Source organism: Triticum urartu, chromosome 1, assembly GCF_003073215.2.
Source record: "Triticum urartu cultivar G1812 chromosome 1, Tu2.1, whole genome shotgun sequence".
NCBI lineage: Eukaryota > Viridiplantae > Streptophyta > Magnoliopsida > Poales > Poaceae > Triticum > Triticum urartu.
The window spans coordinates 391386433-391397732 of NC_053022.1; the positions used below are offsets into that span (position 1 = coordinate 391386433).

Consider the following 11300-nt stretch of genomic DNA (forward strand, 5'->3'; position numbering starts at 1 on the left):
CAAATAAATATTTTTTTCCAAGTAAAATGGATTTTAGTTATATAAAGATCAGGTGTAGCTCATTATGATTTGTATCCTATGGTACATTTTTATTTTGAGATACTCTAAAAACGCCCTTTGTCGAAGAAAAGGAGAGAAAGAAAGAGACCGTCCTCCGTCCTCGCAAAAAAAAGAAAGAAAGAGACCGAACGTACGTGGTGTGCCCGCGGCGTCTGTTGCCTCCCCCATCTCTCCCTCTTTCTTCCTCTCGTCGGGATTAGGATCGGAGTCGCTCCGTCCGCCCGCATTGTCCGATCGATCCAAGCAAAGGAGGGGGAGGATGCAGCAGCAGATGGCGGCGACGGTGGAGGAGCAGATGATGGTGAAGGCCATCAGGGACGAGTGCCCTTGGGAGACCCTCCCCAAGCGCATCCAGGCCGCCGTCGTCTCCAAGGACGAGTGGCACCGCAGGTACGCACGCACACACGCCGATTAACGCGGATCAATCTAATGGCCGCCGATCCTCCTGGGGCCGCGTTAATGGCCGTCTCGCGCTGTCGATCGCTCGTACCAAGAAACGGGGGCGACGCCATTCTTCAAATCCTTGTTTGTTAAGGCACGCACGCATTTTGGAATGCTGATTCGGGCAAGACAAACTGATAATGCCCCCGTCTAAACTCTAGCCATTCATGTTGATGGTTTGCGAAATTTCAAGGAAGAATTCAAGCAGCATAACACCGCAGAGTTCATGATCTGTAAAATGGCATCCATTCCAATGTGAGGCTGGCAAGTCGTACTACACACACATCTTACACGCGGCCAGTCAATACATGTTATGTCGAATCTACATGCTTCGCTTCCAACTGCACCTGTCCATGTAGTACGATGATTAACTTGTGTTTTCTAGACCTACCAACAGCTTATGTTAATAGCAAAGGCTAACTATATAATGTCACGCTTCTTCTTCTTCTGTTTTGCGGGGAACTATCTAGCACGTGTAACCTAGTCGCGGACTTGGTGACGCAGAACTTACCTTTTCTTTTTGCAAATGGTAAACGATTCCTCAGATGCCTGATGTTCTGTACTTAATGGCAGGATTGTAGATTATTGTATAAGGAAACGACTGCCATGGAACAACTCTTTTGCCCGCAAAGTATGCAAAGAGGGGGAATATTACGAGGATTTGATGCGCTATCTCTGCAGAAATCTAGCAGTATGTTGTCTAGATTTTCTTATTTCCGTAATTACTTATGATAAGATACTTACTGGTTTGCACATATCTTGTCAGAGCCAGTTTTCACTAGTTTACTAGCATCTTCCACACTTTTGCATTGTCACTCATACCTGCAAATTGTGAAACACTATGCTTTGGCTGACTGCAGATCAAATCTAAATTCATCGGCCTAATTCTTTTTAAACTCCTATTGGGTTGTTTTCTCGATCAATAGCTCTTGCAGTTGTATCATGGTTTTATTTTTCCTCGGTTGTCCAACCAATTCTCTTTTGGCATTCTCTAGGCTGGATTTTTTTTAAGGTATTCATGACTGCTACTTTGACAAAAATATTTGCAGTTATACCCATACCATCTCGCAGACTACATCTGTCGAGTAATGAGGATATCAGCATTCAAATATTATTGTGACGTCCTTTTTGAAGCTATGAAGAATGGTAATCACTTGTATCAATAGAAGGCAAAGCATTTTCTGTCATCACATTCTTTTGAGTTGTTTTACTTGCTAGTTGACCAACATTCGTGCCCAGCAGCCTTGATGTGTCATCTGAATATTTCTACCCCATTCTTCACAAATCTATATGAATCATTTATCCAATTAGTACTTCATAGTTGTGGTTTATTGCATATGACCCGTACTCATTCGTATATGTCCACCTTGGGCATCAGTGAAGCCCCAGGGCTATATTAATTGTTTCTACTAGACTGTCAAATGTGATCATTTTTTAAGTGTATTAAAACTTCTATTACTGAAAAGAGTTTGGTTCAAATATTTTATTTAATTACAAAGAGTATGCACCCATTTGGTCTGTTCGCATAGGTAGTTGGACTAATATTGTGGAATGTAGGGTATATTGTTCATTTTCATAACTGAGACTATAATTTGTTTTTGTTTTTGCGAATGAGACTATAGTTTGGTTAATTCTATGATGTTATATGAAAACCTTTTCAATTGCTGTACTGCATATCTTTGATGTGTGTTTACTGTACGCCAGTTTTATTATCCTTGCTACCAATTACTAGCGTAGATTATTCTATAAGAAATATCTAAATATTGTATATGTTGCAGAAACTACTTTATTTAATATGCTAATTTTTCTCTTTATGATTCAAACTTGCTGAAAATACCTGCAGAGCAACCATATGACAGTATTCCAAACTTCAGTGCTGCTGACGCCCTGAGGATTACTGGTGTTGGAAGAAATGAATTTATCGATATCATGAATAAGTGCAAATCGAAGGTATATTAGCATATTGTGTCCTTCCTGTGTCCCTGAACAAAGATTCCAATTGGCATAATTATTGGAATTTTACTGGTGAGAAATAACTATAACTGAGGTTAAGTTAGACTTACTAAGGATTTTCAGAGTACCTCGAACACAATTCAAGATTATATTTCAGAAAATAAAAAATATTGTAGAAGATTAAGTTGTAATTTCTTTTAGGAACACCTGTCACTCAACTTAAAGTTAAAATGAGTGAGATATGATTTTATCAATATTTTTATTGTTACTGTAACGAGTTTCTAATATTTTGTGACATGTCATCCACATGCATAGCCTCTCACTCAGCAGCCACACAGGCCTGAAACGTGGGGCCTCTTTGACAAAATGGGGTTCAATGTTAAATACTAAAATGTCGAATAAACCTCTTAAGTTTTCTAACTCAAGGAAATTTTGTTAAATGGAGGTAGCTGCTGTCACTCGAGCACAAGTAGAGGGTTAAAAGTGAAATTTACTCGAGTATTACTGCTGAGATACATGATTGGATGTGAGGTTATCAGTTGAACACATTGATGATTTTCATATGTTCCGAAGAGTGAACATACCCAAACTAGTGTCCTCTTTTCCTCTTGTTATATAATCCCTTCTTTTCACTTTCCGGCATTTCAGAAGATAATGTGGAAGCTGAGCAAATCAATTGCGAAAGAGCTACTGCCTGCACAACCTGCAGACTTAGCAATAGAACCTTGGTGGGGAGTCCGTTTCGTCAACTTCACATTGGAAGAGTTTAAGGTAAGATTCATCAGGGGTGAACGTTCTTGTTAATTGTGTATAAGAAAGAAAATAGTGAATATGGCATAGTTTTTTTTTACGTGATGACGTAGTTTTTTTTACTGTGTGATGACATAGGTTTTACTAGAACTTGTTTCTCCATAAGATAGATAATTATACAAGAATACCTTTTCTTTGTGGTAATTGATGTTGTAATATTACTGCAGAAGCTTTCTGAGGAAGAAACAATAGCAATAGACAAAATATGTAAGGAGGAAGTCAACTCATATGTTCGGTTTGATCCAGAGGTTATAAATTGTCTTTACAGAAGAGGAGGGGTATACTTCGATGTGCCAGTTTATCCAGAGGACCGTTTCAGAGGTTTGGAATCAAACCAATTTGTGCTATTGTTTATCCAGAGGACCGTTTCAGAGTAATATATAGGATTTCTGTTATTGGGCAGCCCTGCATTAAATTTTATTGCGTGAATTGGCCCATAACTCATTGGTGCAGTTGTCTCATGTCAGCTAGTTTGTGCTGACAAAGAAATTATCTGGTGGAGGCTCATAACTTTCACACTTTTTTTAGGAGATCATTGCCAATGTCATTTTATCGCATCAAGTTACAACCTAATTTACCCAAAAGTTAGGACTTATACATGTAAACCTACTACTTGATGATGCTTTAGTTCTAAACTTGTACCATTGATTCAGTTTCAAGACTTGAAGGTTTTGTTTCAAATAAGGATCAGTCGTACGAAGATCCAATTGAAGAGTGAGTAGTTTGCCTTCACTAGTCTTGCGCATAATGAGCATGGTTGTTTCTTATTCAATTTAATGAGTATGGTTGCTTGTTCAACTGATCTGCATTGCTATCAGTTCCTGTTGCTGTTAAATTCATTTCATATTTTCTTGACTGCAGGCTACTATATGCTGTATTTGTTGTATCAAGTGAAAATGCCACAGTTGCTGAATTGGCTAAAACTTTACAGGCTGACCTTTATCAACTCCAGGCAGCTGCATCATTTGCCTGCAGACTGGGATGGGCCGTAAAGCTTTTGGATACAGACTCCGCTCTTAGAGATTCAAATGCTACTGCATTGCCCAGTAACGTTCTTGGTGACGACGAAGAAGGTTCGCGCATGAGCATCAACTCAGAAAGATCCTGTCCAGAATTGCTCAGCAGTGATTGTGATGGACCCAGGAAAATCTCTGGAACTGCTTATGTGGGCTTCATTGTGGATGCTAATGTAACTTCATACTTGATGATGGGCTCTCTATCTCCAGGCTAGATCACCTTGCTACTCCAATCCCTACACTTTCTAAACTTTAAGCAAAAAATATGTTCAACATTTTTTATCTTGAAGGAGCTATAGTCCCAAAGATTCCTAGTGATGGTTGTAAAGCTTGTTCTTGAACTGCACTATAACTTTATGAAGCAACCTTCCATTGAATTAGCTTAGTGTACTGATCTTTCTTCACTATTGCAGGATTGAAGTCTCACGCTGTTACGCTATATGAGGCTGGAAAACTGGGCTATTCTTGCATTGCTGATCTATGCAACGATCTAGCCAGTTTAGAAGGAAAGAAGTTTGAGGGTGTACTCCAGGAATTCGCAAACCATGCGTTTAGCCTGCGATGCTTCCTTGAGTGTTTGCTGTCCGGTGGAACTTCACCAAATGAATCTAGTGACGGAAACTGTCAGGATGATCTGTCCTCCCCTTTAAGCAAGAAAAACATTGAGGAGGGCGCTGATAATGTTGTCGGGAATAACGGAAGCCAACATGGTGACACACCACAACAGGAATACCCAACGGTTGATTCACAGGCGTCGTCACCTTCAAGTATTATATCAAGAGGGATGGAAAGCGTAGCCGAAAATGATTTTGACAGCAGGCAAATGGTTAATCAAAATGACAATAGCCAGGCTACAGAACTGGATGGCCCAGCTGTGCGGAAGACTAAAAGAAATTACCGAGTCAACATTCTCCGCTGCGAGAGCTTAGCTTCACTGGCGCCATCCACGCTGGAAAGATTACTTCTTAGGGACTATGACATTGTGGTCTCTATGATACCTTTTCCACATTCATCAGTTCTACCCAGCACTGCAGGACCAGTACATTTCGGTCCGCCTTCTTACTCCTCAATGACACCTTGGATGAAGCTTGCCTTGTATACTTCTGGTAGTTGTGGCCCGCTCTCTGCTGTTTTCATGAAAGGACAGCGTCTGCGGCTGCTTCCCGAGCCATTAGCCGGTTGTGAAAAGGCACTAATATGGTCTTGGGATCACTCTGTGGTGGGTGGACTAGGAGGAAACTTTGAAGAGAACCTGGTAAGGGGGGGCCTTCTTCTGCACTACCTGAACTCAATGACAAGACATTCTGCCGTGATAGTGCAACCACTGGGCATAAAGGACCTTGATGACTCAGGAAACCTCGTAACCATGGATGTCCCATTGCCCCTGAAAAATGCTGATGGGTCAATCACATCCGCGTTAGCCGGAACTGATTTGCCTGAGGGGCAGATGTCAAATTTGATTGCCTTGTTGGAAGATCTATCCAGTAAAGTTGAGTTGAGCACGGTTGGTTACCTTCGCCTAGTAAGGCTTCACAGGGTAAGCGAATCTAGTGAACCTCCAGAGAAGGAAAGTTATGAGTGGATACCTCTGAACTTGGAATTCGGAATTCCTTTGTTCAATCCAAAGCTGTGTGAAAGAATATGCGAAAGGGTCGTCAACTCAAATATGCTTCAGAAAGATGATCTCACCGAACACTATGAGTCTATGCAGACAGTGAGGAAGAGGTTGCGCGAACTTTGCACTGAGTACCAAGCAACCGGTCCAACAGCAAGGCTATTAAATCAGCGGGGAGGCTCGAAGAACTCTCCGCGCCAACTCCAACTCATGAACATTGTGAGTGGAAGATGGAGTCCATTCCATGATCCATCATCGCCTACCCAAGAAGGGACGTCACCGGGTGAACATGTCAGGCTGAAGCTCGGTAGACGGCAGAAGTGCTTTACTGAAGTTCTGAGCTTTGATGGGAGCATCCTCAGGTATTTTCCAAAGAAACTTGACAACAACATGGAACTTGTGTTATGTAGTACTCTCTCCGTAAACTAATATAAGAGCGTTTAGATCACTACTTTAGTTATCTAAACACTCTTATATTAGTTTAAAGAGGGAGCAGTTAATTAACAATGCTACTGTTGTAGCCCTAATTTTGTCGACGGCTCATCGCCATGTGCTCGATTTCTGATAGGTCCCACGCACTCACTCCCGTGTATGAGGCTGCTACAAGATCTGGCACTGAAGATCAACCATCCCCTTCTCCAAAAACTGATTCAGAAGATTCCGATACCAAGGATGTGGTCTTACCAGGAGTCAATCTCATATTTGATGGCGCTCAGCTGCACCCGTTCGACATTGGCGCTTGCCTCCACGCCCGCCAACCCTTGTCATTGATAGCTGAGGCGTCGGCCGCGTCATTGGCCATGAAATGACTGATATGCATCTCAGCACGTTGCCATCACAATTTTTGTTCTGTTTAATCTATGTGCGGAATTGATTATTGTGTAGGACGACTCTCAGAATCAGGCTTTTTTAAGAAAAAGTTTTGTTATGCCAGGGTAGTTTTTCCTTCTCTAGATGACAGGCACTTTTACCAACAGGGGATGAATGCCAGGTGAGTCTCCATGCACAAATCAAGCTTACTTTTCTCGAATACGTGAAGATACTGAGGATGATCATGCTGACTTAATCTGGAGGTCCAGAGCTCCGCACAAGATCAAACTGTTCGCCTGGCTGCTGTTTCGCGGCCGACTAAACACCCGTGCAAACCTGTCCTTCAAACACATGGATGATGCTGCCAGCTGCCCACGATATGCTGGCCCCTCTGAAGACACGACTCATCTGTTCATTGCTTGTACGCGGGTTCTGCAGATTTGGGGCCAACTAGGCCTTTCCACTACTCCCAGGTTCCAGGATCTATGGTTGGTCCACCCCCCGCAGCAGCTAGACAGCATGGTCTGGCCGGAAGTGCTACTCGTCGTTCACTGGAAGATTTGGGACTCCCGAAACGCTGCTGTCTTCCGTTCTGAAGATCACTCTCCTCGTACTACCATTCAGAACATTGTAAGTGACCTTGAGTTATTCTCGCATCGCTTTAGAGATCCTGCTGACAAGGTAGCTGCCAGGTCTTGGCTTGGTTATCTTACCACGCTTGCCGTGCCCTTGTAATCTGTAATCTGCCACTGCTTGGCCCAATTTGGCCACTTGAGTAATATATACAGATGGGGTGATTCCTCAAAAAAAAAAAAAATTACACACGAGTGTGCGTACTTTATATTATAGAAGAGAGAGGGGGTAAAGAGCCCCTCCACTTAAGTCAGTATATTAGAATTTTCTAAAGTCAAACTTCACAAAGTTTGATCGTATTTATATGAAAAAATATCAACATCTGCCATGCTAAAGTTATATAATATGAAACTTTAAGTCATGACATATCTAATGGTATTGATTTTTAGGTTGTGAATGTTGACACTTTTTTCTACAAAGCTGGTCAAACTTTACGAGGCTTAACTTCAGTCAAATCTTATATGCGAACTAAAAAGGACCGAAGGGAGTACATATATACACCCAACTTCACGCGTTCAGTATACACGCTGCTAACTTCTCACGTCACTACCTACTGAAAAGAAGTCCACATCACCCCCCGAGGTTTCAGAAACCGACTAATCCACCCCCTCATCTTTAAAACCGGTTAATTAATCCCCCGAGAGCTCTAATACCGGCCAAATCACCCCCTAATCCCAATTCGAATGGTATTCGCCGGTGGTTTTGCTTGCGTGGCTCTCCACTATTGCCACGTCGGCTTGGTATGGGGCGCGAGGCGATATGAGCACGGGCCGCTGGTTGTTCTTGGTTCATCCAATCCCCAATCCTTCATCTCTTCCTCCTCCCCTGTTCGTCGCCATGCCCACCCGGCTGAAGCTAAGATGTGCCTTGCTCTCTGATTCCTCTCCTTCCCTGCTCGCCGCCAGGGCGGCCCCTCTGCTCGCCGCCATAGCCGCCCACCTCCATAGTTCCTCCCCCCTCCCCGATCCCTCATTCTCCCATGACCTGGAGGCGCCCTGAACAAGGACCGCCCTCGCCATGGCTGAACGGTGTAGCACAGTCTCATCTTGGAGTTCCTGTTTGATGTACATTGTGACTTCGTGAGTATTAATTTGGGACAGTACAAGTGCAGATATACTGAACTTTAAGCCTTTTCCTTTTCTGAAGTCTATGCCCTGTTTTGCTTTCTTTGGGAAAAAATTACGAGTAGAATGTGTCGTTGGTTCGATTTGCTCTTTGTATTTTACTTCTCAAGGGAGACAAGGACTAGGTGTTCCCCATCGATTTTGGCTACAAACTGCAAATGCAAAAGGCAAGGAGTGATTTAGCTTACATGAATCCTGTATGATACTAATAACATAGCTTATCTACAAAAGGATAAGAGAATAACAGTGCTTGCGTTTTCTGTTGGTGATTGCAGGCTAGAGATCATCAGGGACTCAGGTCAAGCGCCACAGGTGGAGGGGGGCTACAAGGTGAACAATTTCACCAAGTCGTTCCTTGTACATGATCTGAATAGACCAGGATTTGGCAGAGCCCAAAACTGAAGCCTGCTGAGTGCATCCGTACTTGCAGAAAAACTACACACAGGATCCTCCCAGGGGCCCAAATGATGTATAGTATACTCTTTGTAGGCATGGACTGATGCCCTGAGAAGAGAGAATTCAGTTTACTTGAGATTGAGAATTAGTATGAGTAAAAATGTTTATCTTCTCTTGTTGGTGTTGTTGTCCCAGTTTAGTTGAGAACTAGAGAATTCAGAGAAAGCATTTTATTTAGGGAGTGTACTTCTGAGTCTACAGACTGTTGCATATGCGTAAACATATGTAATCTGAATGCAATATTTTCTTGTGACATGAATGAAAGCTTTTGTGAACTGAATGTACTCTGGTGTTGCAACTATCATGCTTGCAAATTGACAGCATTTTATTACATTCAACATCATTATTGCAAATTGGCAATAGCAGAATTAATAAACAAGACATGGCGATAATTATCTGTACAGTTTCAGCTTTACTTTGGAAGAACACATTTTTCTGAACACAGCAGTGAAGTCAGATAAGAACAAGTCATGCCCACATCACAGAACAGTACATGTGTCACATAATAGGGACCAAGTGCTACTAGTACCAGTCTTACATAATATAGCATGAACCAGAGCATCCATAACAGTGAACCATGTACCACAAGTTCATATTTATTTCACTGTAGCTAGGTAACTAGCAGTTCAATTATTGTGTCTGTGCTTTCCTTCTATTCTTTGCTCTCTCAAAGAAAGGTGAAGTGGAAGGACCATTTTGTGAAGTTGAGACCTTCTTCCTATTTGCTGGCTTAGATGCTCTAGGAGCTTGCTTTGATGATGGACCAGGAGCTGAACTCTGTTGTGTTGATGGGACATGAGCTTGCTGTGTTGAAAAACAGTAAATGTGAGCACATTTGCACATATCAGGAAGAAAATGCAAGTAAAAGAAGAGAGAAAGGGGGCACCTCTGTTCTTGCTTGATTTTCCTTTCTCCTTGTAGCTGCTCTTGTGAAGTTGGCATGCTCTTTATTGCCAGCAGTATTGTTGTTAGTACATTTTCTTTTGTTGTGCCCCTGGGTTCCACAACTAGAACATGTGACCTGAGTGCCTGCTCGTGACATTTTCGATGGGTCCCTAGGTTTCTCTCCTTCTTCCTGCCTTCTCTTTGTCTGGGGCCTGCCTTTCTGAGTTCTTTTCTTAGGTGGAAGAGGTCTAGGTTTTTCAGAAATTGGCCAATCTTCTGGTCCATTCACAGGCTGAAGAACATGATCATAAATTCTGTCATACTCAGCTATTGAGTAGCAAGGTGAAATGTATAGGTCCAAATCTCTAGAGCATGTGTAGATTGCACTCACTGCATGACAACAAGGTAAGCCTGAAAGTTGCCAATATCTACATGAACATGTCCAGTTTTCTAGATTGACCGTGTATCTCCTGTGCTCACCTTCCTGTACTTCAAACCCATCCTTTCCATTCCACAACACTTGACACCTAGCGGATCTTTCAATATTCACCTTCAATTTCTTAAAAATATTTGGACAAATGGTACCATGCCACTTCTGAAACTTTGCTCTGTTTTGTTGGATCCTCACAATGACCTTCTTTCTAATGATTTCCATTGCCGTTACTACAGGGTAGAACCGTGATCTCATGATGGCATTATTAAATGACTCACACATGTTGTTCTCAACTGAGTCACAGAAGGAGCCAATCTTAAAGTATGCTCGACACCAATGCTCTGGTGCAGTTTTCATCATGTCTCTCGCACCTTCTACTGTGTTTTGTGCAAGCTTAGCCCTGTTGTAATTGAATTGGCTTCTATCTGATGACTTTGCACATGCCCAGAACATTTTCTGAAACACCCTGTCTCTGTGTTCTTTTCTCCAATTAGCATAAATGTGTCTTGCACACATCCTATGCTCTGCATGGGGCACAAGCTCATTGACTGCCCTGATGAGACCCTACATAAGGGAAGAATTTTGTATCATAAGAAAATAATCTCACATCCATAACGACAATAAGAGAGTAAGAGAATTAATTTTGTATCATATATACAATAACAAATATTTGAGTAAAATATATTTAGCTCACTTTCTGTTGATCAGAGATGAAAACCAATCCTTCACCATTGTCGTTTATCTGGAGATCTTTTTGAAGAAACTCAACGAACCAATACCAGGAATCATAGCTCTCAACCTCTACTATAGCCCAAGCTATTGGATACATCTGGTTATTCGCATCTCTGCCAATTGCGCAAAGCAACTGCCCCTTAAATGCACCCTTCAAAAAACATCCATCTAGCCCCACCACTCTTCTACATCCCGCAAGAAATCCTTTCTTGCAACCATCTAAACACATGTACATTCTTTCGAACACATTGCTGTGAATAGTGCTATCGGGGTTGCTTCTAAGCAATTCAAGCTGATAATCATAAACCCGAGCATACTCACCATCTGATAGA

The 11300-nt window shown here is 42.2% G+C and overlaps 1 protein-coding gene and 1 long non-coding RNA gene across 2 annotated transcripts; both read left to right on the forward strand.

Moving 5' to 3' along the window:
* The first annotated feature begins 200 nt into the window (after positions 1 to 200).
* LOC125534417 (protein FAM91A1-like) lies at positions 201 to 7371 on the forward strand. The gene is made up of 10 exons (XM_048697655.1): positions 201 to 450; positions 1075 to 1192; positions 1551 to 1647; positions 2345 to 2451; positions 3103 to 3225; positions 3432 to 3585; positions 3918 to 3978; positions 4126 to 4490; positions 4694 to 6257; positions 6464 to 7371. Exons 1-10 carry the CDS (start codon positions 320 to 322, stop codon positions 6702 to 6704), a joined length of 2961 nt encoding a protein of 986 aa, XP_048553612.1. The 5' UTR covers positions 201 to 319; the 3' UTR covers positions 6705 to 7371.
* A 1364-nt stretch (positions 7372 to 8735) lies between these two features.
* Positions 8736 to 9202, forward strand: LOC125534430. Its single transcript, XR_007294485.1, has 2 exons — positions 8736 to 8792; positions 8893 to 9202. It is a non-coding gene; the product is annotated as an uncharacterized LOC125534430 (long non-coding RNA).
* Positions 9203 to 11300: the final 2098 nt, after the last annotated feature.

Coding starts and splice junctions, on each gene's coding strand:
- LOC125534417 (XM_048697655.1), top strand. CDS start 320: ATGCAGCAGCAGATGGCGGCGACGGTGGAGGAGCAGATGATGGTGAAG. Junction 3,226..3,431: donor TCACATTGGAAGAGTTTAAG/GTAAGATTCATC, acceptor ATATTACTGCAG/AAGCTTTCTGAGGAAGAAAC. Junction 3,979..4,125: donor TACGAAGATCCAATTGAAGA/GTGAGTAGTTTG, acceptor TCTTGACTGCAG/GCTACTATATGCTGTATTTG.